The sequence below is a fragment of the Pistacia vera genome, unplaced genomic scaffold, assembly GCF_008641045.1.
Source record: "Pistacia vera cultivar Batoury unplaced genomic scaffold, PisVer_v2 Contig116, whole genome shotgun sequence".
NCBI lineage: Eukaryota > Viridiplantae > Streptophyta > Magnoliopsida > Sapindales > Anacardiaceae > Pistacia > Pistacia vera.
The window spans coordinates 1,073-27,916 of NW_022195204.1; the positions used below are offsets into that span (position 1 = coordinate 1,073).

Genomic DNA, 26,844 nt, shown 5'->3' on the forward strand with positions numbered 1-26,844 from the left:
TGGATACCCGGTCCAAACAAGTGGGTACAGGTAACAGTATAAATTACCCATATGAAGTTTATCCGACCCGCCCATAAAACGCGGGTGGGCCGGGTAATGCCTGCGGATACCCATATTTTAATTTAAAAAAAAAAAAACGTAAATTAAAAAAATTGCAAAAGCAAAACCCTAAGCCTGAAGTGAACAAAAAAATTCGACTAGAACTCTCTCTCAGACTCTCACGCCGATGATGACTGAAACTCTCTCACTCTCAAAGACTCAAACTGAAACTCTCTCACTCTCAGGCTGAATCTCACAAATCACAATCTCTCAAACTGAAACTCTCTCACTTTCAGGTTGAATCTCACAATCTTTGAAACTGAAACTCTTTCACTCTCACGCCGACGACGCAAAGCAGCTCTGAATCTCACAATCTCTCTCACGCTGTCGCCGCCTCAAGTTTTCTTATACTTTCTCAAGTTTCCATCTTTTTGATGGCTGAAGAGAGATGGAGACAAGCAATGGCGAGAAGAGACCCACAATTCATCACCTCAGTGCCTCCATAGATGATCTCGACTTTGAAAGTGAAATCAACAACTCGGAATATTCTACTTACCAAGTTCACATATCGGCGATATCGCCAACTTCAGATAACCAGCTCTATCCTTGGAGTTATCGTCACAAAAATTCAATACTAATTTGGAAGGAAGGGAAGACCAATATATGTCTAGTTCTTTGTTTGCTGGTGGTCATAATCTAAGAGTAACAATTTATTAAATTATTGTATATTTTAGTGGGTCCTTTGTTTAATTAATACAATATAAATTTTACGTCTGAAAAATGAATAACAAAAGTTAGAAAAAAAAAATATATAAAAAAATTCATTTTTTTGTGGGTGACCGGTGGGTCCACCGATACTCATAGGGGTGGGAACAGGTCATACATATTTCACCCCGTTCCAAAATTTTACCCGGCCTGCCCGTTTCTACTCATGACACGATAGACCTTAAATTTTTAAGTACGGCACGGTTTACTGTCACCTCTAATCGTATACTTCCCACTTTCTATAGAAATTTAATTAATTTCTTTAAATTTTCTTTCAATCAAAGCAAACGTCATCACCAGTACACCAACCATCCCAACAATATATCTCCGTTTCTTTCCAAAACCCAGTTCATCACAATTTTTCTTTCCAGAGATTTGTCTAATTTCAAACTCTATTAAGTATTAACAGTTAACACCAACTCAAATTTACTAATCAAATTTATTTATCGGTTAGTAACAACAATCTTCTTTAAGTATAATATGGTTAGAGAAATAACAAAAATCCCCCTATCATTAATTTTTTTTGGTGTTAAAACAAATGACATAGGGGCAATTAAGTATTTATTCATGTATCATGTTATAAACTTTAACGATACACTAACAATAAAAGGATTTTTGTTATTTCTGAAATCTTAGAAGGACTTTGTTATTTAAGTAAACCTCAGGGGGGTCGAGAAAAAGCCCCTTTATTTAATTCAGAACTAGAAAAAAAATGGTGGAAAAAAAAAATTAAACTTGTGGGGTATCACAACAGAAACGTAAACCTCAAGGGAGGTGAGGGATAATAACCCTAAAATAAGAGATTCAATAAGACGAAAAAAAAACATTTGGGGCATTCCGAGAATTGAACTCGGGACCTCTCGCACCCTAAGCGAGAATCATACCACTAGACCAAATGCCCACTTTGTTAAATTTTCTGAACTAACATTTTAATAGTATAATATTTCGGTATCAAGTACAACAGGTTATTCTTATAGGCACCCACAAAACTTTAAAACTTAAAATTATAAACCCTATATCTGCGAGATTTTTGATACTTTCCACTCTTCAAGGGCGAAAATACTACGTTTCAAAACATTGTAAGCGCATAGTAATTATTTACCATCTTCCAAGGTTGGATATAAAACAACCCCAGGGCCAGGTACAACACACTGACACGCCACAATACGTCAATACCACATCCACATGCACACTGTAAAGAAAGCAATTTCTTGTTATTATTTTATTAAATTGGAAAGGTTTAGTAGACATCACATCACTTTCCGAATTTCTCAATTTTCCCTCCAAAAACCACCGCCAATTTCACTCAATCTTGTCAACCCTAGCCCTAACCCAAACACTGCTTCCTTCTTATGTCTTAATCAGGATTTGAACTAGATTTGTTTTCGTATGAATTCAGAATGGGCTCTCTCGGCGACGATGATGCTAAAAATCAACCAATCAAAACGAACCCTAATGTCGATTTTCCCCATACTCAAATGCAGGCCTTTGATTCCCGGTTTACACCTCCTCCATCGCCTGGTAATGGTTCTAAATCTTAGAGTTTCTGTCATTTTTTGCAAAAAGTTTAGTACTTTTTAATTTTTAAATTAATAGGGTTAATTTTACATTTTCGTATAGTATAACTGTACATTTTCACGGTGTGTGTCCCAGTAGTTTTTATTTAAATTAATTTGTAGGTTTTTTAAGAAGTTTTCAACATATTAGCTTGTCAGGGCAGTGGTGGATGATTGTTATCAGGTTAACCTGTATTTTTTTTAAGAGTTTTTGATTACTTAGCAATGCAAAATGCAAATTTGAAATGATTTTTTTTGTTTTGTTGAATTCTTCTGTTCTGGGTGATAAAATAGTTTAATTGTTCTTTCTTCAATTAGGTGTCAGAGTTGAAGAATATGATGATAATAAGTTGCAGTTTGATGATACTGTTCCGGTTGAAGATGCTTGTGAAACTCAAGCACTGAATTTTGCTGGTGAAACTCAAGCACTGAATTTTGATGATGAACCCCTAACATTTAACTTTGGTGATGAAGCTCAAGGATTTAATTTTGGTGATGAAACTCGAGCTTTGAATTTTGATGATGAACACCAAGCATTGAATTTCGGCGATGAAACTCAAGTATTGGATTTTGGTGGCGAAACACAAGTACTGGATTGTTTAGATGGTGTTGAAAATTTAGGAACACAATTGTTGGATGTGTTTGATAACAAAGTTGCTGATGATAGCGACATTGAAGGATCTGATAGAACTGAAGTTTTGGGTTTTGGTGATGATATCTCTGATGATGATTCAGCTAGAAGATGGAGTGATCAGTGGCTAGAGAAAGAGAAGGTGTGTACCTCTTCTGCTTCAGAAGAAGGTGAGAAAGTTTCAAGAGAAGGACCCGATTCTTTGAATGGAGAACCCTGTAATTCAGGTGATTTTTTTCTAGATTTCTTTGCATTAATGGGATTTTGGGTATTTATCTTTAAGAATATCTCCATGCCTGAGGTGAACCTTGATTAGTAATCTTTATTTTTCTGGTTCATTTTCTGTTGTGAGAAAAAGGGAGTGAATGAATTTTATATCATATGTAATCAATTTGATAGTCAATTTTTCTTTTTCTGTTCTTATTTTCTTCTTAGCATTGGATGTCAATTCTTTTTTTGTCACTGTGTGGTTTTTTCTTGTATTGGTTCATCTGTAAAAGCTCGGGAATTAAACTAATATTTTACTTGTCACTTGGGGGTTTTACATGAAATAAAATTATTATTAGCCTCTAACCAAAGTTGGGATTTCTATTCATGTCATTCAGGGCCCCAAGTTTCTACAACTCCAGTGACTCCAGTGACTCAAGGCACTCTACCAGGAACTGGTATGTGCCCTGAAATGTGCTTTACTTTAATTTATAGTTTTGTTGGAATTCCTTGTCAAAACTAGGTCTAATAGAATTTGGCTAAATTAATTGTTCATTATGTCTATAGTCACTGGTCAATTTTATAAAAGTATTGTGTTTCTGATGTGTTGAAACTTTTTGTGTGTTTTTGCTTGTATATGTGGTTGCTAATCACATGTATTCTTTTCAGATTTTGCATTGTTTAAGTATTACAGATATATTAAATTTACAGGTCAATATAGACTGACTTCCTGAATTTATTATTTGTTGGCAATGAAATTTTTTGTCAAGACTATATTAGGAATATTAAGTAGGGTATATTCTGCAGTAACAGCTACACTTTTCTTGAGTTTTGTCAATCTAAATTAATTATATGCTAAAAGAAACAACTGATGTTCCTCAATTGGCTTTTGCTTTTAAGTTTTAAATTCAGTTTCATATTGTTATGCTTTCCTTTGGTTTTCAAATATTGCTTTGTGTCATGCTTTTTATGTTTATTTTCATTTGTTTATCTTTCTTTTTAACCTTTTTCTTAGTTCTTAATAAGAATCTATTTTATGTTGTATGAAACTTTTGCTAGCCATGTGCAGTCTGCTTTGAATGCTATATTGATCTTAAGTTTCCAGTGATTAATCTTTTGTTTGCTCAGGATCTGTGCCAAGGTTTACTTCAATTCGTGTGGCATCTTTGCGTGCTTCTGGTCTAGCAGCCCGGAGTTTGTATTTGAAGGAAGCCAACTGCAATTCTTGTTCTGCCCAGACTAATGGTGTGTTTTCAGATCAAGATGACACTAGAAATACTTGGGCAGATCCAAAAGTCATCGATAAAATTGATCAGGTACATGATTCTGAGAAAGACAATGAGAAAGGGAAGGGATTAAGGAACGGAAACAAGTGCAGACTTGGTTCTTTAACTGCGAGAAAACTCTTTACTGAGGATTCACTTTCTGAAAATGAAGGACTTCCTTGCAACAGTGAGAACACTGATGGAGGAGAAAACCAATTGCAGTTGCCTGTTTGTGATGTAGGGTTGGCTGGGTTAAGCTATATTGACTCTCAAGAACCTGGAGAATTGTCACAAACCAATGCCCTCAAATTTGTGGAAATGTATATTGAGAAGAGTAATTTTGTTAAGTCTGATCATGAAATGGACGGTGGAAAGAGTACCAGTGGGAAATCAAAACCTCTTCCAATTGCAAAAGGGCCACAAAGTTTGGCCAAGAAAGTCAATAATAGAATCACAGTTGGAGAAAAAGGGATTTTTGACTGGGATGATAACCAAGAGGATGAAGGAGGGGGAGATATTTTCTGCAGAAGGAAGGAAGAATTCTTTGGTAGTGGAAACCATGTGCTCAGATCTTTAACTGAACCCCAGAAACCCCAAAATATGCAATTGGATGTGTGCAGAGAGAAGGAAAAACAGCTAGATGTGCATGATAAAATCACAGTACGCTCTGATTCAAGATTAATTTTGCACAATATGAAAGAGAATAAAAAGAAGGCACAAGAAGGTGAAATTAAATTTAAGAAGAATCTTGCTTTTGAGTTTGATGAACAGTTTGATACAGATTCCTCAAGAGGACAAATGGAAGACATTGTTAGTAAGACAGATGGGCCAGAGATGTTAAATGTTGGTCCTGACACTCAAATGGCTGCTGAAGCCATGGAAGCCTTATTCTTTGGGGAGGTAAGTGCTAACCATGATGCTACGGATCTACAAAGCAATTCTAATGGCCCTACTGAGGGTTCTTTGGAAGGAAAATCTACAAATAAGGTCCGCTCATCCAGAAAAAATGTACGTGTTTCAGATGTTGGAGTAGCTACAAGACTATCCAAGAAAATAAAGAGAAATGGCAAAAGATTAAGTGAAGACTCTCCAGTTCCATCAGCGAAACCTTCTGAGAATATAAGAAAGAAATCTGCCTTGCCAGTTATAACAAATAAACGGAAGAGGGCCAAGTCAACCGCTGAAGGTCACGTCAGTATCAGTGGAACCAAAAACATGGTCATGATGCCTTCTAAGATTATTGGGCAAAGAAAGTTGGAGGTGGGTTCCAAAAGCAGCCATTGCAAGGAGTTCAATAGATCACTTGAGAAAACTGTAATAAGAAGTGGTCGCTCAATCAATCAACTGAATTTACCCAAGGAAGTTAGTACTTATGCGCCCATTGCTTATCGAACCAGGCATTCCAAGTCAGTAAATAAATCAAAAACGCCTGAGCATGTCCCTGGTGATTGTAGAGAAGACATTAACCATCTGGAAGTTGGTGCTGTTGAAGGGAATGGAGTTGATACTGCAGATGTTGAAGCTTCTGAAGTGTTGCATGCCAAAAGGAAATCTTCTAAATTGGGTATCAATCAATCTGGAGATATTAAAAGGGCCAAACCAAGTCAACCTGATCAATTGTATTCAGAGTTAACAGCTATGAATAATGGAATTGATACATCGACTCATCCTAAAGGAAGAAGATCTCAACGAAGCTCTTCAGGACAGGTTAATGGATTTAATAAGTTAGATGATCAATTCAAGCCATCTATTCTGCCAGAAGGCATCAACCAGTTTATCTCTGTGCATAAAAGATCACGAAGCAATGCTGGAAACAATAGCATTAGTTTAACCACAGAGAGGAAAACAAGATCATCTGTACGTGCTTGTGCCTGTAATTCTACGGACATGAAAGGGAAGATATCTATAGATTTAATGGCTGTGAAAGAACTGCAGCACCCTGACAGAAAGAGTGTTGCATATTCCTTGACAGTCGCTGAAAATGCAGAAGTGAATGACAAGATATATAGATCTCCGGGAGAGAAAAGTGAAGCATCTGATGCAGCATGTCCTTCTCCAGCTAACTGTATGACACCTGTGAATGCTGCATCTCCTGTTTGTATGGGTAATGAATATCTTAAGCAATCATGTAAGAAAAACCTGTCAAAGTCATGCCTTATGAGGGAAATCAGTAGCTTAAGTCCCACAGAACCAGAACCTATTTCTCCATTGAAAGATTTGAGGAAGAGGAGAGATATGAGTAGCATTCGAGTCTTGTTCAGCCATCACTTGGACGAGGATATTATTAAGCGGCAGAAAAAGGTATTTACTAGTGATTTCATCAGATCCTTGTTTAGCATAGACAAACTGTTTTAGTTAATATCTTGACTTCACAGATTTTGGCTCGCTTAGGAGCTTCTGAAGCAATTTCAATTACGGATGCAACACACTTCATAACAGATCAATTTGTGCGCACAAGAAATATGTTAGAAGCAATTGCTTCTGGCAAACCAGTGGTGACACATTTATGGCTTAAGAGCATTGGACAAGTTAAGGTCCACGTTGATGAAGAAGCCTACCTGCTTCGGGACACCAAAAAAGAAAAGGAGTTTGGCTTTAGCATGCCAGTTACTTTGGCACGTGCACACAAGCTTCCACTCTTACAAGTAAAGTCTTAAATTAATGTTGGTTGTCTTGTTGTAACGGTTATAATTCCCTTTCTTCTCCCTCATTCATTATAATGATATTTATGCAGGGTCGAAGAGTTTTTATTACCCCACATATAAAACCTAGTAAAGAAACAATTTCTGGTTTGGTTAAGGCAGTCCATGGTCAGGTATGTTGTTGTCCAGACTATTTTTTTCTAATATGTTCAACTATCAGCAAGTTTGTTTCGTTCTCTTTTTTTGAAGTTATTTCTCAAGGTATTCCTCACTTCCCCCCGTCTTTGATGCTTATATTCAGCTGAAACTGTTTTTCAGGTAGTGGAGAGAATAGGAAGATCTGCTGATGGTGTGTTGATTTTATCCTGTGAAGAAGATTACAGAATCTGTGAGCCTTTCCTTGAAAAAGGTTAGGAATATATACTTAAATGTCACTATCAATCAACATAATTTGGGTTTCTTTAGGAGTTTTTCACCATCTCTTCTTGCTTGCAGGGGCAGCTGTTTACAGTTCAGAGCTTCTACTGAATGGCATTGTTATTCAGAAGCTGGAGTATGAAAGGTATTCTGATTTTATTATTCATATGTCAAGTAAGCATATTCATGATAAAAGGGTTTCCATTAATGGTAGGAGAATTTTATCGTAAGCTTGTCCATGTATCTCAAGCGCTGAACAAATAAGAATAGCAATGAAATAATAACACCTTTCATGCCGTTGGGAGTTCTTCATGGTTCCCTAATTACATTGATTTTTGACTGTTCTCACAAGTGTTTCCTTGTCAGGTTTTAAAAATGGCTGTTAACCATTAAAACATACACCCATGTCAAATATGTTTTAGCTCGTTTCTTTCCTAACATTTATTTTGAATAATTTGTAATGACAGGCATCGTCTGTTTACGGATCATGTTAAGAGAACACGGTCAACAATGTGGCTGAAATAAGATGCCTTAAGTTTCATCCTGTGACAAAGCTTAAATAGGAGGGACATATTTCTTAACCCTTCATCCAATTTTCATCCTCTTTCGCTTCTTCTATGAATGAGATAGGCCTGTAGGTATCTGTACATATTCTGTACCTCCAACGAATTTTGTGCTGTTAGGTTTGTAGGTATCTGTACATATCATGGCTTTCTGAAGGTCAGTTCCTTGTTCAAAAATGCTTAGGTTGTATATCACGCTTTCTTTCTTCTTTGTTTATATATATTTTTTGTTTTTCCGAAGTATAACCAGATACTTTGTTAGGTTCTTTTTCTTGGTTTAGTGAAAACAGTTTTCTGTTGGGGGCTTACCACAGTTTTCAGGATTCAAAAAGCATTGCGTCAAAGGTAGTTGGTCATGCCTTTTAACATTCACAGAAAACGAATCAATTTTTTTTGCATTCAAGAATAGAAACAGAAACAAGACTGATTTTCTGTGTGGCCACTCGTTATGAAAAAGAAAACGAACCACAGCTGCAGTGAAACAGCTGAAAAATTGGTATGAACTCATATAGATGCTCAGAATTTGAGTGACTGCCCCATATTTACCCCCTAACCATTCTCTTCGTTGCCATGAAGTTATTTGAAGTAGAAATACTTAACAATGTTACTAAATATTTTTCACGGCTTGGGTTGATTTTCCTCGTGCTAACAAATTTGCAAATGCCAACCTCATCAGTAAATAAACAGCCCAAAATTGCATGACACTGTTTCCCTCTGGTATTTAGTCATGCTGGGCTAGAATTCTCGGAAACTCGAACACGCCAAGCAAAATATTGGATATATAATGAGTTGAGGCTCATAGCTGTGCCGAAACCGAAAACTGATGAAAGCAGTATCGAGTAAATGGCCTTGAGATGAAGCTGCGAAGAACATTCAAAGAAGCTATTGTTATTATCAAACTGATAAAAAGCAGTGTCGCGGAGGTAGCATAGCATTACTTACAATAGAATAGAAGAAGTGGACAAGTATGGCCACTAGAGCAAACTCAAGAGCCGCATAAGTCCATATATACTCCCTGATTGCTGCAAGTCAAGAAAACCAATATTAAAAACACAATAACTTGTAAAGAAACTTGTAAAATTTGAGACTCGGCTGTACCTAAAATGACTGCACAGATTGATGATAAAAGGCCCAAGGTAAGTGCAAATGGTGCTGAAAGTACAATTGCTTGAGTCTTCAAGTCATGTATCTACAAAATTATAAAGCAAATAGGAGTTAAAATTGCCACACCAATGTTAGACACACTCAAATGAATATTATGCATCCCTGATGAATTTATGACAAAATACAACCAATTTTAAGCACGAAGTGAACCTAATAATGAGAAAGCACAAAGAATCTTCGAAAATGGCATACCAGCAGCTGCTCAAGGAAGAAGAAATAACAGATTGTGCTAATTAAGACAAGCACCACAAAGTCTTGCCAGGCACTGCGTAAGTAGATTATTAATCAAAATTAGCAAGATAAAAATGGGTCAGCTCCAAATCAACTTTATGTTTATTAAAGAAAAACCGAAACAAACATATATTTGTCATACTTGATAGAAAAGCAAATCTGCAATACTATGAGTAACCCATTAGCTGAAACAAAGATTGCTCAAATTAATGTTGACAAGAATGCCTGATTAACTGAGGAACTTGGTCTCAAGTCAATCCTTCAAGTGTTTCAGTTTATCATTGGACCATGCTTAAAGGTACGAAAATTATATATAAAACTGCATTGCCCATAGTATACTACCTTACTGATTGTGAATGTAAAGCCTGTTGATTACGGTCCTGCCTATTGTCCCTTTGAGCAGAGCTTGACACCCGAAGCAACGTTACAGGTAAGTTTTGCACCACTTGCCCACAGACATCACAGTTTTTGTTTCCTTTTGTGGTAAACCATTTAATTGCACATTCTTCATGGACAAGTCTAAGGGCACCTTTGCAACTGCATTCCATTTTGAGAGTATTTCCTTCCTCACATACATCAAGACAGATGCGGCACACAGCTTCCTCTTCAGCAATCTCCTCATCACTGTCTTCTGTGGGAGCAGGAATTATTTGATCTGCTTCACCGAGAAGCAAAATTACAAGAAGAAACATAGAATTAAAGTGCAAGAAGAAAGGATGATTAAGGACATGCAGTTCTTTCACTCTGCTGATTGGAACTTAGACATACAATTCCAGCATAGGTTGATCAAATCAGAACAAGAGTGGACGAAGTCTCAATCATTTTGAGTACACAGAAAAGCTTGGCTAGAGAGCTTAAATACGAATTATCTACTCCAAGTGTACAACCAAATCTTATATCTGACATCTTGCATGCTCTCATACATATAGGTTTTATTACAGGCATAGAACCATTTGACTGAATTCAACCACACAAATTGAGACAAGATATAATCTAAAGCATAAGGAACTTCAAGAACCAAGGTAAAATCAACTTCTGACTCCCTTTGTTGAAAGATGGCACAGGTCAGACAACTTATTGGCCGAATGAATACAAGGAACTACATTAACTAGAATAAAAGGAGTGTGAGAGCCACTACATACCATCTTTAGTATCTGTCATGTCATGCTCTTTAGGGGTTGGAAAAGATACGGATCTCACAATAATGACATTTCTTCCAGGTACAGACAGGGACCTTGAAACTACGGCAGGTGCTGCCCCTTTCTGCACAAAATTGACACTAACCATCTTAAAAATAATCTTCATCATTAAGTTCTCCACATACTGACTATGAATACAAATATTAAAAAATAATAATAAATAAAGAAAAAAAAAGCCCATAAAAAAGGCACTGAAAGGTTAAAATCACCATCCTAGCCCACATTATTCAATAAACTCATCTTAATAGCTGTAGAAGAAACAAAAAAAGAGGTTCCACCCCATGATTTTTATTTTTTATTTTTTTTATTTATTTTTTTTTCTAATTTCCCAAAAGTTGATACAGGAATATATGACCTTGTTTTGCTGAACCATCAAATGAATAATGTGTAAACACACATCCTGTTTTCTTGAGAAAGCTTTTTAAAAGAAAAATATAACATTTATATTCAAAGAATCAATTATCCTGGACCAAATAATTAGTGAAATCTCATAAGACCTTGCATGGATTAACTTTTCTATAGCCCCAAAGAAAACAAGATTTTAATTTGGGAGTTCATAAAGCAAATAACTTACATTTGATTTCTGCTGTTCACGAGATGTTCTTGCTGAAGCAGGCAAAGAAACCGAGGGGGACAAGTTTGATGCAGGTGTAACAGGAAGAGATGTACATCTTTCCCCAGAAAATGCAGATGAAATATTGGCTACAATAGGACTTTCCAAGGCTGTCTGAGAGTCAGTACCGAGGAGGGAGCTTCTTTCGCCTTCAGGTACAAGACCTTTCTTCTTAAAGCTTAAACCCCGCAAGAAACCTCCAGGTGATAAACTACCTTTAATTGAACCTTGAGACTGGAGTGGTAACTTTCCACTTCTGCTACTACCAAAACCTATTGGCCTAGGGGGTATTTGAAGTGAAAGATCGGAGCGCTTTGCACTTGGTGCTGTATTTGAAAATTTATCATTTGAGGGGGCCTCGATTTGGATATCAACCTGCATGTAACAAACATTACAATACAATCTCAAGTCATTTAGGATATAAATTCCCATAGTATGTTATGCCAGAACAAATTCTATTACAGTATGCTGGTTGCAAATCAGGCAAAACATGATCCATGAGATGCAAACTATTATTTCATAATCCAGCTTAGGATGTAAGAATGATTCACTACTCAGTCATCTGCAAGCTCCTTCTAAACAACTTACACAGTTTCCCTTTCCTTCATCTTGTTCTTCTCAAGATTCTAGTTGAAGCTAATGTTTCAATAATTGTTAAACAGAACAGCACTAGAGAAAAATAAAGCCACGGGAACGCTAATTACACTGTAAATAAGTGTATTGCTCGTTATTTTCTTCGCCTTCTTATAATGCTTAAGTCATAACAAAATCTCATGGTCTAAATACGGTAGTTAGAACAACCAACAAGCCAAAAGCAGATCTTTGAGCATACAATTTATTATTCTGTTGAAAACACATGTTGGAATTGATCATGTCAGACAAAAGTTGACCACAGTTGACTTGGAAAGGTGGACTAACCAAACCCATCACAGAACTTGAAGAACCAAACCTATACCCATTAATTGACGAAAAAAAATTATAAGCAAAATTTTCAAACCAGATCGGTGTATTAACCTATGTCGAAACATGATCATTTCTTACTAATTTTAATCCAAGCGAAACTAAATTTAAGGTGATAACGGTTCAATTGTGCCAAACACTGAAATCCCCACTCAGAATTCCCAGAATTTGCCTAGCCAAGCACTTGTAAAATACTTAAAAAAATGATCCCTCCTCACACAGAGAGAGAAATTACTACATATATTTCACTGAACTTGTAAAATACTTGCACATAAACCAAAAAAAAAAAAAGGATTCCTGGCTATATCTCCAACAAACCTATCAAAACTAAAGATCAAAAACATCATAGACTGAATAGCATTCAGATACACTTATCTACAAAAGAAAACAAATAATTTACCGTAAGAAGCATGAATCAATTCCAACCCAGTATTACTGACACCATCTATTAACATAAAAGCACAAAACTAGAAACTACTAAACCATCTTTCAGCTGTAAATGCAAAGAAAAACCCGATCTTTGGAAGATAAAACAATTAAAAAACACATGCATACACATAGGTAAATCTAACAGTAAAAACACATAAATGCAGGTAGTTAAAAAAAATAAAAATAAAGACCAACCTGGGCAGAAACCTCATTATTTTCATGAGTGAGTGGAGGTTGAGTTGAGTGCATTATATTGTGTACAATTAGTCTCCCAAGAAGAATAAACAGTTTAGAATAATAAAGTGGAGAAAGAAAGAAAGAAGATGAAGAAGAAGAAAGCCCGACAAAGATACAAAAAACAAATAAATATATATAGAAACACCGTACTGTAGTTCTTGTGTTGTGTTACGGTAATAAAATAATAGAAATTGATTTATTTTTACAGGGAGCTTGAGTAATAGGATAAAAATAAAAGAAAACAGGAGAGTGTGGAAAGGACAAGGCGGCTTGGTTGTGGTGGAGAAGTCATGTTGATTTTGAAAAAGAATATGGGAATGGGAATTTCGTCTTCTTGCCGCAATCAAACAGTTTTGTAAAAGCTTTCCTACTTTCCCAACCTTTTCGTACCTCTTACTCGCCTCTGCTTTCTTCCCAAACTCCCAACTTTCTGTTTCTCATTTTCATCCATTTGTTGCTTTCCATTATTCCCGTATAAATATACCTCTCCCTCTCCCATTTTCGACTAAAAATCATTCAATTGTCGAACTGACAGTATAAAAAATCATCTTTTTTAATATGTAAGATAGTTCTTCTAAATTACTTGGTAGGTAATTTCTAAAAACTAGTCATACCAATCAAGAACAAAACTTTTCATATGTTTTAATTTTAAATACATTAAAAAAATATATTGCTTTGACAATTAGAGTACTTAAGTACACCTATAAAGTGCTTCTGATTTCTAACAAACATTTAATATTGTCTTAAGGTGGGGAGGAAAAAAAAAAAAATGAAAGCTTAAGTAAAAGCATTTTCAAGTGCAAAATTTGTATATTATCGTCCACAAAGAGTGGTGGCAATTTTATGAAGTTATAAAGAAAGTAGAAAGTGGGTCAATCTTAGTTCATGTGTAGGTCCACGTCCATTACTCAAAACCAAGAAGATTTCTTAGTTGGAGATGAACCAACCAGGCAATCAAACCTCAACTTCACATGCCAAGATTTGAACCTTCCACCTCTTTCACATTCTTAGGATGCTTTTCTCACGCGTATATAAATTCTAACACCATATCATTACTTGAAGCTTTTTTTTTTTTTTTTTTTTTATCATAATTTATTTACATTATATGTTTAGTATATGAATGATGAGATTATTGATTCAGATTTTCATATTTTAATTTAATATTGGTTGGAATATCAAATTCAAATATAAATTTCATCAATAATCTATATCCGTCTTAAGTGACATGGGATAGTTATTGTAAACCCCTAGGTTTGGACAAATCTTTAAACCCCTGTGATATTTTTATCAACTCCGAACACCTTACCGTCAGTCACTTTTCATTAGTTTTAAAAGATGCAAGGGCAATAGAGTAAATGCTCAAAATTTTCATGATTATTACTGATTACAAATAAAAGAAAGAATTAGAAACCCTAAACCTAATCTCACCCTTTCCCCTTGGGGTGGGCAGGTCCGGGGCCTAGACCCAAAATACTTGGAATGAACCTGAAAAACAAGTATTGTTCTGGTTCCCAAGTACTTGAGAAAATCAAATACACCCCTACTAGTTATAAAAATGACAAACAAACCCTTTAACAATTACAAGACACACCATTTATTTACAAAAATTACAAATGCACCCTACATTATGTCTACAAAAATTACAAATGTCACTGTCATCTTAGGCCAAATCGGCTTGCTTCCGACGTCATCGACCACCTTCGACACCACCATCATACTTTTCTCAGTTCCTAGACCAAAACCCTTTTCACCCCCACCCGTTTGCCCCACATTCACTGGCCACCGCCTACTGTTTGGCTTGTGCAATTCAAGCCTTTTCTGGTCGATTCTATCACTGAAAATCACCTTCGTTACCACCAATCTATTCACAGGCATCACCTCTCCTAAAACCCCAATGACCCCGACCTTGGTAGCATGTTGGTCGCCGCCCTCCTCCTAGGTTTTGCTTGAATAATAGATTGGTTTTGGTTTGATTGAAGGTTGTTTGTTGGAATCATTGATTTAAAACTCGGACCAGAGGGCAACCTGTTTTGCTGCTAGGGTCACGGGTCAACCGGTTGGACTAATGATGTCAGCGATAATTTTTTTAAATTACTATTAATCCCTTAAATTTTAATATATTACAAAAATTCCCCTAAAAAAGTTCAAATTAGTTCCTAAAATGTTTATTTATTTCAAAAATGCCCCAAAAAATTACCAATTAATCTCTAAACTTTTGACATATCTCTAAAACACCCTTATAAAATTACAAATTAACCCTTATAATTTTGAAATATTACAAAACCCCTTAAGACCTTAACCGGACAGGAGAAGCTGTCGGGTCCCGGTCGGACCGGCCCGGTCCGGTTTTTAAAATAGAGGTTGGAATTGGTTGTGGATTTGGGTTTTGTGAGTGTTTGTGTGTTTGATTTTTCCGGTCGTTGGCGCTCTCCAACTTCCTCACCTTCTTCATCTTCCAGCCTGCTCACCACCTGCTCGACAAAAGGCCGTAACCACTTGTTGCCCATCAACCCAAATTTTTAGTCGCAATTTCGGTTCTAGTTCTTGAAGTGGTGGAACCGGAATTGGAGTCGAAAACTCAGGTTCCACCAAATTTGGAACTAGAATCGACCTTGTGAGGACTGGTTCTAGGTAGGAACAAGAACCAACACCCTAGGTACTTGTTGGTTTCGGTTCTACCCTAAAATCTTGCTTACCCTTACTTTCCCCTACCTCATCCACCGTCGACGAACCCCCTCTCATCTACCGACATCGAATCTGTACCGAAGCGCACAAACAACCGATTGACACCCCTTTGCAAACCTGTGTGTCAATCCTTTACAACTTGCAAGTCTCACTTGTATATTGTATTTGGCTGAAAAAGCATTGGTCATGTAAGAGTTCTTATCTTCTTGGGACTCCATGGACCAAAATTTTCTTCATTACATGGGCAATACCTATCTGCTTTAGTAGATCATATGAGTGTAGAAAAAGCCTCGGATTTGTTAATGAATTGGCATCTTTTTTCCATTAATTCATATCATTGTTTCATGTGTGGTAATTTCCTATAATTATTAGATAATTTATCGGATTTTCGATAATTTTTTTTTTTTTTATTTGTGTGGTTATGGTGGCGGTGAATTGGATTTTTTTGGTTGTTGTTGTGGTTTGTTTAATTGGGGATTTCCCTTTTGAAAGTTAGAGAATGTTGTGGAAAAAGGGTGGGGTGCTAGGTAGACCTGACAAAATGGACGAGTGGGTTGGGTATGGTCCGGGTCTAAAACGGGTCGATCTAAACGGGTCTAAAACAGATCGATCTAAATGGGTCAAAAATATTGGACCTATGCCCTACCCTATGCGGGTACGGGTGGACCCGCGGGTACCCATACTGTTCATAGAAATTTTCAATTTTGACAGTTACACCCTCAAAATTCTTACCGTTTTCATTTTTTATAATTACACCCCCACAATCAACTACTCCAAATTCAATTCAATTCACCACAATCAACTACTCTAAATTCAATTCAAGTCACCACAATCAACTACTCCAAATTCAATTCAATAAACACAAATACATGGCTACTAACCTAAATGAACAAAGAATATAATGAACAAACAAAACGAAACATTTAATATAATAAAGTTACTCATTAGAAAAATGAAAATCACTTTGTGGACAAAACTTATCATCAGACTCATAACCAAATTCATTAAATTAAAACCCATCATCAAAAGAATCAAACTTAAACCCACTCTTTCAAGATTTAAACAGAATAACAGAAAGGCAAATCTCAAATTTTGATTAAAATGGAGAAATGATGTTCTAATTCAGCTGACACGACTTTTCTTCCTACCAGTTTGAGAAGTATTTCACTCATTTTGAAATTCAATTCATTCCTTCTCAATTCTCCCCCATCATGTCCATTAATAATCATCGAAGATCCCCCAAACTTCATCCCTTCTAACAAAACAAAATTCTAAAATGTCAGATTCCAAATATCTACAGCAAAGACCATGTCACATATTGTACAGAATAAATGGCAACATGATTAGCAATATCCTTATTGTTTGCTTATGTTAATTAAATGAGCAATGCTACAGGTACCGAAGAATGCGTACAGAATTCTTGCACCGAATGACATGGCACCATTATGTTTTCTTAAAAAAAGAAATTCATAATTAATGGGCAGTTAGGATGACGTCACGTCATTCGGTACATGAATTTGGTGCGTATTTTTCGGTAACTGTATTATTTTCCTAATTAAATATATACCTATGTGTTCACACTTTCCATCATCAAAGCCATTTCTTGTATGAAATCACAAAATCCCTGTTCCACGACATCCAATAACCATCACAATAACAATCAAAGATCAACTTAATTAATTGAAAAATGAATCATGCCATAAATGAAACTCCTTTCATCGTCATCATCAGTGAGGAGACTCAATAATCCGGCAAGGAGACTCATCATCATCTTCTGTTTCCTTTATCTGATAAAACTAAATGATACACAACACACTTAACCATCATCTACAATCTCTCAAACTCAAATCTAAACAAATTTCATCTTCGATCAAATAAAAAAACATGGATTTCAGATTGTTGAGGATGTGTTGCGCAGAAAGAGATTTGGGATTGAGAATGGGGACTTAGGTTTTATTGAAATGGGTGTAAACCATTATTGCCGAATCACATCAATGTTTGTTGAAGTGGTGGAACCAGAATTGGAGTCGAAAACTCAGGTTCCACAAAATTTGGAACCAGAATCGACCTTGTGAGGACTGGTTCTAGGTAGGAATCGAAACCAACATCCCGGGTACTTGTTGGTTTCGGTTCTACCCTAAAATCTTGCTTACCCTTACTTTCCCCTACCCCATCCACTGTCAACGAACCCCCTCTCACCCATCGACATCGAATCCGTACCGAAGTGCACAAACAACCGATTGACACCCCTTTGCAAACCCGTGTGTCAATCCTCTACAACTTGCAAGTCCCACTTGTATATCATATTTGGCTGAAGAAGCATTGGCTAGGTAAGAGTTCTTATCTTCTTGGGACTCCATGGACCAAAATTTTCTTTCATTATATGGGCAATACCTATCTGCTTTAGTAGATCATATGAGTGTAGAAAAAGCCTCGGATTTGTTTATGAATTGGCATCTTATTTCCATTTCTTTTTAATTAATTCATATCATTGTTTCATGTGCGGTAATTTCCTATAATTATTAGATAATTTATCGGATTTTCGATGATTTTTTTTTTTTGTTTTTGTTTTATTTGTGTAGTTATGGTGGCGGTGAATTGGATTTTTTTGGTTGTTATTGTGGTTTGTTTAATTGGCGATTCCCTCTTGAAATTTAGAGACTGTTGTGGAAGAAGGGTGGGGTGCTAGGCATGGAGGATGAGGGTAATAAGGTCATTCAATTTTTCACTGTGAAAACTATCGAAAAGTGACTAACTGTAGGGGGTCGCTATTAACACAGATACCATAGGGGTTTAACTAAATTACGGAAAACCTCCGGGGTTGAAATTGTCCCAATAATTATATCACATTTTTTAATGTATTTTTCAATGTACCGATTAATGGGATAATGAGATACTTTATTTGATATGAAAAATATGAAATATTACCTACGAAATATAAAATTGATTCAGTTTTATAGGTCGAAACTAGTCCACATAATCTGAACCGTACAACTCGGATAGAAGGGAGATAAGCGGCTGAAATGGCGCTAACAGTTCCATTACTTTAATGCCTCGCACGACATCGTTTAGTATCTTCGAAAATACACAATCATCGTTCGTCGCCATCGAAGTCTTGAATTCAGATGAAGTAAACCATTTTTGTTGTCCCGGACTCTGTCTCTGTAAGTCTATCTAACTCAATCAAAGTTGTGTATTGTCCTAACATTCTATAGAATGAAGATTTTATGAACTTGATGTAGAATGAGAATGAAGTTTCTAGATTGGTACTTGAAGATTGCGGTTGGAGCTGCTTTGATTGGAGGTTCCATGGAGTTGTTCATGATCAAAACCGGCTTCTGTGTGAGAGCCATCCTTTTTTCTCTTCTTTTTAATTGTTTCCAGCTTACCCTTTTCTTTATAGAACTTGGTTGCTTGGTTTCAGCTAAAAAGTTTAAACTTGCAATAGTTTTTGAGTGTTTTATAGAAAATTTGTATATTGGCATTGCTTTATCAGTGTTTTTTTTTTCCNGATAGACTTTTCTGGGAAACATGCATGGCCGTAGGATATCCATAAACTTTTTCTTGTTTTTCTGTATGTACATCAACCAGATCATTCTATGATATTGATATATTATCTTGCTGGAGAAATAATACCATGAGAAAGTGATTTTACAAGTAATTGCACCTCCTTAGCTAATGATTTCAAATATAGGAAATTACCTTTATCATACCCAAAGTTTACTGGTAAAATTTTCATTTTGCTTGATTTTAATTTTAAGATCAAAGTTCATCAATTGAATGCTAAAAATACGAGTATTCGTTGTAGTTTTAAGAGTATGTTTCTTTATGATTAAAGATTAATACGATAATGTAAAGATTTCGTTTCTTGTTTGTAACAAATGTGTGTATGACTAATTATGGAGAAGCCATTTTAAAATTTTTTCTATTGACTTGCGGAGTGTTCATCTTCCATTTGAACTCAATACTTGTCATCTACATGTCTTCTTGCTATGAATTAATTTTTCATTTATGGGTTTTTCTTTAATTAGTTTACATTATCATTTTGTACCTTTGACATCATATATATATATATAATGTCAATAACTACTCAAATCCTAATTATCTTCTTCCACAAGTTATGGTTTTCTATCAATGGAGACGATAATTTCAATCTATATTGACATTCAAAGAGTACAGTTAAGGATCAAATTAAAGTAACTAGAGCATTGACTTTGAAAATTGTGTTTCTATGTATATAATCTAATTTAATTATTATTTTATAGTACCCTTATTCCTAAATTTTGTGATATATGTCAAGCAGAGGCGGATCCAGAAATTTCTATTAAGGTGAGCCAAAATGAAAACTAATTGTACATAACATTCATATTCTGTTTTTCTAGTCAAAATTGTCACAAAAAGAGAAAAAATAAAAAAAGTTACATTTACTATTGGCCTCGGTGGGCCTTCATATTGAAGAATCATTGCATGACCATCTCCTTATCAACAATATCAAATATATCGTTCTTAACATATGGAATTAGGCTATCATTCAAGAATTGATCTCCCATCCGATTGCGTAAATGAGTCTTCACAATTTTCATAGTAGAAAATGCCCTTTCTACATTTGCAGTTGCAACTGGTAAGGTTAACGCCAATGTGATAAGCAAATATACCGATGAGTAAATGAGATGCTTATTCTTTCAACCATTTTTTGAGCAAGATTGGTAATATCGTTTAGTTTTGAAAAATCACTATCCGAGCGCATATCATCAATGTAATTATCAAGTTGAAGTTCAAGTGCCATAAGATCAGTAGAAGAAAATTCAAGTGGATAAAATTGAGCAAAACGAACTAATTTTCCCTTATCAAATGCTTGAAAGCAATCACTTGGATTTAGGGAGGCCATGCAAATAAGCAATTTTGTATTACCTTCATTAAAATGAGTGTTAAGCTCTGATATTTGCAAATCTATTATGGCATAGAACAACTCGACACGATAATGAAATAAATTTGTCATCTCTTGAACATTACGCTGTGATCTCCCTTGTGCAACAAATTTCTCTTCCATATTTGGCACATTTATATTATGAGCAATGCAAAAACGAAACTTCATCAAGTAGATTATCCCATCCATTATTTCTTATCAACAATAATCTTCTTTTCAACAAGTGAACCAAAGACATAGCATTTACAATATCTTGATCATTCCTTTGCAATGCTTGTGAAAGTTCAAATGTGATTCCCAAAATGTTTTTCATCATGTGCAGGTTAAAAGCAAAATCAAAAGAAGTCATATAATCTACCAAATCAATTACTTCAAAACTATTATTAGAATTTTCAGTAAGATCCTTGAGCACTTCAATAATAGATGAAAACAAATTAATCAAGCTCAATAAAGTCCCATAATGTGAACCCCGCCGTGTTTCCCTTGGCCACTTAAGACTAGTATCTTGATTAAGGCCTTGCTCTATTGAAAGCTCGTCACTTTCAATAGTTTTTTTCACCTTCAAAGCTTGTTTCTCATTAAGAAGATCCGGACATCTAGGTGACCATCCAACAATATTTATCACACAAGAAACTTTCAAAAAAAGTCTCTCAATATTTGTATCTTTTTTTGCCCCAACTACAAGTGCTAGTTGAAGTTGGTGAGCAAAACAATGAACATAAAAGGCATATTCATTATCTTTCAATATAAGTGCTTTTTACCCATTAAATTGACCTCGCATTTACTCACACCATCATAACCTTGTCCACATAATCTTGATATGCTCAAATTGTATTTAGAGAACAATGTTTTGATTCCCATCTTTAGTGACAAAGCAATCTATAAAAGTGTGAAGCTAAAAACATTAAGTCTGACGCTGCCGTTTTGGTCCAAGCTTCATGCAATCCTGATGGTTGATTCAAGGCTCATCTAACGGCTGACATTTCCCTAAAAATTCAAAGGTATAAATAGGGTTGCTTTTCAATTAAAGCTACAGTGAACAAAGCAATTTTTTCTGTTCTTCTTCGACTTTGTAAAATTCTACTTTGTTGGATTCTTTAGTTTACTTTAATTCTTGTAATCTTTGTGCAATCAATTGGGTTGTTAAGCGAATGTGGTGTTTTCTTCACGGGTAGAGAATCTTAGGGAGTCTTTCTCTTGGGTTTAAAGGTTACAGTAAAAGAGTTGAGTGATAGATTAGCAAAGTAAGTTGCGTAGTGTTTGAGAATTTGAAATTGTACTCTGTAAACGATATTGATCTTCTTAGTGCAACGAGCCTCGGTGTTCTGGAGCTCAATGTGGACGTAGCTTGCTCAAATCTTGAGCAAGTGAACCACAGTAGACTCTTGTGTGTGTTTACTTGTTCTTGATTTCTTTTGTGATTAATTAGTTGATTAGCGTTTAAGATTAGTCCCAAATCGCAACAGTGGTGTCACAACCAAGTTCTACGGTTTGTCGATTTCTTTCAGTTCTTGATTTGGGAAATTCTTGACTATAAGGTTTGTTAAATTGAGGGTTTCTTGATTTAATGGTTCTTGAGGAGTCAAGGGGTCTAGAAATCATCAATTAGGTTCTTGATTTGGGAAATTTTTCGATTCTAGGGTTTGCTAAATTAGGGGTTTCTTAATTTAGTAGGTCCTAGGTAATCTTGGTCTTCAATAATCTTCAATTAGTTTGTCAATTCATGGGAATCAGAAAGCAATCCCAAGTTCCAGTGTTCAACAGAAAAAACCACAAAATGTCTACCACCATCGCATGGAAATCACCCAATACGATGGAAAAATTGACTTCAATAGCTGGAAAAAGAAGATGAAGGCTCTCTTGTCTCACAACAAGGTGGGAATTGCACTAGAGAAAGACTCTAGCAAATGGCCAGAGGAGAAGTTGAAAAAGAAGGTTGAGATTGATGAGGAGGCTTATAACCTCATCATCTTGAACCTGTCGGACAATATCCTAAGAAAGGTAAATGGCCTGGAGAATCTGATTGTGTTGTGAGGTAAACTCAAAACTTTATTTGCATTACAATCTGCCCCTAACATAGCATTTTTAAATAGTTCTTTGTTTGCATATAAAATGGATGTGTCTAAGTCTTTAGATGATAATTTAGATGAGTTCCTAAAAATGACACTAATTCTTAAAGGCACTGACCAAGAATTAGGAGACTCTAGCTTGGCTATGATTTTGTTAAACTCGTTGCTTGAAGATTATCTAGTGGTTAAAAATGCTTTACAGTATAATGGGACTATCCCTTGTGTTGACTTGATTGCGACTGGACAAAAATTTAGGGAGTTAGAGTTGAAAACTTAGAAAAGAAATGGCAATAACCTGTTTGTAAAAGGTAGGGCAGAAACTGGTCATATAGGAAAAGAGGCTAGGAGAGGTCCACAGAGTAATTCAGGCTTTAAAAATAAGAAAAAGGTTAAGGGTAATAATAGGCCTGAACGGGAGACTAGGAAATGCTTCTACTATAATAAAATTAGTCATCTTAAAAAAAATTGCTATGAGTGGCTTAAGAAATAGAAACAGTCCAACACAGAAAACAACCTAGCATATATTAGTAACAACATTGAAATCTCTAAAGCTCTCATAGTGTCTAATTCTGCTAGCGTTTAAGAGTGGGTATTAGACTCTGGATGTTCCTTTCACATGAGTCCTAACCGAGACTTGTTCCAAAACCTTAAAACTGATGAGAGTGAAACTGTGTTCATGGGTAACAATCACTCCTGTAGGGTTCAGGGCATTGGTAGCATAACTCTTAAGCTGAATAATGACAAGTTAATAAGGCTAGCTAGAGTAAGATTTATACCTAAACTCAAAAGGAATTTGATCTCTTCAGGAACCCTTGATGAGGCTGGGTACTATTATAAGGCACAAAATGGGTGTATAATTGTGTACAAAGATAATGAAATATTGCTAAAAGGAACTAAAACCAATGGCTTGTACATTTTATGTGGTCAGTACTATCATGATTCTTTTAATACTGCTTTTTTGACTACTAACTTGTCTATAGTTGAGAAATGACATCTGAGGATGGTTCATATAGGCAAACAAGGTATGAGCATTCTCAAACAGTAGGGTTGTTTTGGGAATGATACAGTTTTTTATCTAGATTTCTGTGAAGTATGTGTATTAGGTAAACAACATACGATGAGTTTCCTAAAAGGAACTCATCAGGCCTCTAGATGTTTAGAGTACCTACATGCAAATCTGTGGGGTCTTGAGAGTGTTAAATCACATGGTGGGAACTCATACTTCTTGTCCATTGTGGATGACTTCAGTAGGAAGGTGTGGGTGTACTTCCTAAGGTCTAAGGATGAAGCCTTAACCAAGTTTACAAGCTGGAAAAATTTGGTGGAAAATCAAAGTGATAAAAGAGTCAAGGCACTTAGGACATACAATGGTTCAGAGTTTTGTAACTCTGAATTTGATACTTATTGTATTGACCAAGGGATCCTAAGGCATAAGACATTGAGGAGAACCACTCAGCAAAACGGGGTTGCTGAGAGAATGAATAGAACTTTGCTGGAGAAAGTTAAGTGTCTACTTTTCACCTCAGGGTTGCCTAAAACTTTTTGGGAAGAAGCCTTAACCACTGTTGCCTACCTTATCAATAGGTACCCCTCTAGTGCTATAAAGTTCAAGTGTCCTGAAGAGAAATGGACTGGTAAAAAGCCTAGCCTAAATCACTTAAGGGTTTTTGGGTGTGTTACCTATGCACACACAAATGATGGGAAGTTAGAGCCAAGGTCTCTTAGGTATGTATGATACCAAGAGGGGACAAAGGGGTACAAACTTTGGGAAAGAGAGGCACAGGGGGTCAGGGTTATAATTAGCAAGGATGTGGTCTTTAATGAATCAATTTTTCCTTGTAAATCTACTAACCCTATTATAGGTACCTCAAATATTGAGACAACAAATTTGAACCAAACTAGTATCACCCAAATTGAGGTGGAGCTAGGAATTCATCACATGAATCTGTCCAATTTTGATGAAGATACTACACCTGTAGAAATACAACAAGATGCTGATACTATGCAAGATCCTGAAGAGACAACATAAGAGATTGGTGAAGGGTCTTAACAAGAGGATCTTGCACATTATCAGCTTGGTAAAGACAAAATAAGGAGAGATATAAGGCCTTCTCCAAGATATAGTTATGTAGACTTAATCTATATGACTCTGATTGTTGGTGGTGAAATTCAAAGGGCTGAACCTGCCACTTATGAAGAAGCTGTAAGTTCGAAGGACAAAGCAGTGGCTGGCTGCTATGAGTGAAGAAATGCACTCCTTAAAGGTGAACAAAACCTGGTCACTAGTTTAGAAGCCTAAGGATCAGAAATGTGTAGAGTGTAGATGACTGTTCAAGATAAAGAAGACGTAAACCTTTTAAACCCTCCAAGATACAAGTCTAGGTTAGTCGCAAAGGGCTACACACAGAAAGGTATTGATTTTAATGAAATTTTTTCTCTAGTAGTTAAATTTAAAACAATTAGATTGATGTTGTCTATTGTTACTCACTATGACCTAGAATTAGAACAATTAGATGTTAAAACTGCAATCTTACATGGTGAACTGGAAGAAACTATTTTTATGAATCAGCCTATTGGTTTCATTGATAAAAAATTGCCTGAGCATGTGTGTTTATAGCATAAATCACTTTATAGACTTAAACAGTCCTCTAGATAATGGTATAAAAGATTTAACTCTTTTGTTGTTGGGATTGGCTTTAATAGGAGCAAATATGACAATTGCTTTTACTTTGCACTTACAAATGACATGCCTATATATTTGCTTTTGTATGTGGATGACATGTTGTTGATTAGTGAATCTAAGTCCAAAATAAATGGCTTAAAGGCATAATTGAGTGTTGAATTTGATATGAAGGATTTAGGGTGTGCAAAAAGAATCCTAGGAATGGTGATAGAGAGAAATAGGAAGTCTAATAGACTAAAACTTCACCAAATGTCATATTTGTAGAAACTCACATCCAAGTTTGGAATGTCTGACTCTAAGGTAGTCTTTATACCATTAGCTAGTCATTTTGTACTTAGAAAACTGCAGTGCCCTAAAATCGAGAGTGAACTAATCAAAATGGAAAACATACCTTACTCTAGTGCAATAGGCTCTATAATGTATGCTATGATCAGTACCTGACTTGATTTGTCTTTTGCAATTTCTTTACTTAGTAGATACATGTCAAATCCTGGTATTGAACATTGGGTTACATTAAAATGGTTGCTAAGGTACATAAATAGCAATGTGCATGTTGGTTTAAATTATTGTAAAAGATATGATACACTTGATCTTGTGGGGTATGTGGATTTTGATTTTGCAGGTGATAGAGATAGTAGAAAGTCCATTATTGCCTGCTGTTTTATGCTTGGAGGAAATTGTGTGAGCTGGAGATCCCAATTGCAACCTTTGGTTGCACTGTCCACGACTGAATCTGAATATGTGGCAATCACGGATGCTTTCAAGGAGGCCATATGGTTGCAAGGAATCCTACAAGAAGTTAACCTGCTGGATGAACTTGTGACTATCAATTCAGACGGTCAAAGTGCCATCCACTTGAGCAAAAACCTTGTGTATCATGAGAGAACCAAGCACGTAGATGTGAGGTTTCATTTTATGAGGGATCTCATTTCAAAAGGACAACTACGTTTGGAGAAGATACAAATTGAGGAAAATCTAACAGATATGGGAACCAAGGTTGTGACTGCATCAAAGTTCAAGCATTGCTTGGACTTATTGCATATAAGGTAACACATCAGAGTTAAGAAGGAACATTGAGATGCTTGTTACACTAATGGAGGGACAACCTGGAGGAGTTTGTTAGCTTCAAGGTGGAGAATATAAAAGTGTGAAGGTAAAAACATTAAGTCTGATGCTGCCGTTTTGGTCCAAGCTTCATGCAATCCTAATGGTTGATTCAAGGCTCATCTAACGGCTGACATTTCCCTAAAAATTCAAAGGTATAAACAGGGTTGCTCTTCAATTAAAGCTACAGTGAACAGATCAATTTTTTCTGCTCTTCTTCGACTTTGTAAAATTCTACTTTGTTGGATTCTTTAGTTTACTATAATTCTTGTAATCTTTGTGCAATCAATTGGGTTGTTAAGCGAATGTGGTGTTTTCTTCACGGGTAGAGAATCTTAGGGAGTCTTTCTCTTGGGTTTAAAGGTTACAGTAAAAGAGTTGAGTGATAGATTAGCAAAGTGAGCTGGGTAGTGTTTGAGAATCTGAAATTGTACTTTGTAAACGATATTGATCTTCTT

General features: G+C 35.8%; 2 protein-coding genes and 1 non-coding gene across 5 annotated transcripts; 1 reads left to right on the top strand and 2 right to left on the bottom strand.

Moving 5' to 3' along the window:
• Positions 1–1,633: 1,633 nt before the first annotated feature.
• On the bottom strand, positions 1,634–1,705 carry TRNAP-AGG. Its single transcript has one exon. It is a non-coding gene; the product is annotated as a tRNA-Pro (tRNA).
• A 274-nt stretch (positions 1,706–1,979) lies between these two features.
• Positions 1,980–8,207, top strand: LOC116105277. Its single transcript, XM_031391727.1, is given in 10 exon segments — positions 1,980–2,325; positions 2,679–3,218; positions 3,597–3,656; positions 4,327–6,764; positions 6,839–7,108; positions 7,198–7,278; positions 7,424–7,514; positions 7,601–7,667; positions 7,990–8,051; positions 8,054–8,207. Coding segments are annotated over 10 exon segments (3,762 nt in total). The 5' UTR covers positions 1,980–2,204; the 3' UTR covers positions 8,086–8,207.
• Positions 8,208–8,673: 466 nt separating this feature from the next.
• On the bottom strand, positions 8,674–13,014 carry LOC116105244. Of its 3 annotated transcripts, none has more exons than XM_031391682.1 (8): positions 12,877–13,014; positions 11,254–11,667; positions 10,623–10,743; positions 9,823–10,135; positions 9,442–9,514; positions 9,184–9,274; positions 9,028–9,107; positions 8,674–8,945 (listed from the first exon to the last, which is right to left on the bottom strand). In XM_031391682.1, the coding sequence occupies exons 1-8, from the start codon at positions 12,928–12,930 to the stop codon at positions 8,811–8,813; spliced, it is 1,281 nt and encodes a 426-aa protein (XP_031247542.1). In that variant the 5' UTR covers positions 12,931–13,014; the 3' UTR covers positions 8,674–8,810. The 3 variants fall into 3 exon arrangements, with proteins under 3 accessions (XP_031247542.1, XP_031247551.1, XP_031247558.1); XM_031391691.1 differs by lacking the exon at positions 12,877–13,014 and adding an exon at positions 12,653–12,740; XM_031391698.1 differs by lacking the exon at positions 12,877–13,014 and having other exon boundaries at positions 11,254–11,673.
• Positions 13,015–26,844: the final 13,830 nt, after the last annotated feature.

What these genes read in the sequence shown, in the direction of transcription:
- LOC116105244 (XM_031391682.1), bottom strand. Translation starts at nt 12,930, where the DNA reads ATGCACTCAACTCAACCTCCACTCACTCATGAAAATAATGAGGTTTCT. An exon ending in GTGAACAGCAGAAATCAAAT is followed by an intron (nt 10,744 to 11,253) that starts GTAAGTTATTTG and finishes AATTTTGTGCAG; the next exon opens with AAAGGGGCAGCACCTGCCGT. An exon ending in TTACATTCACAATCAGTAAG is followed by an intron (nt 9,515 to 9,822) that starts GTAGTATACTAT and finishes CTACTTACGCAG; the next exon opens with TGCCTGGCAAGACTTTGTGG.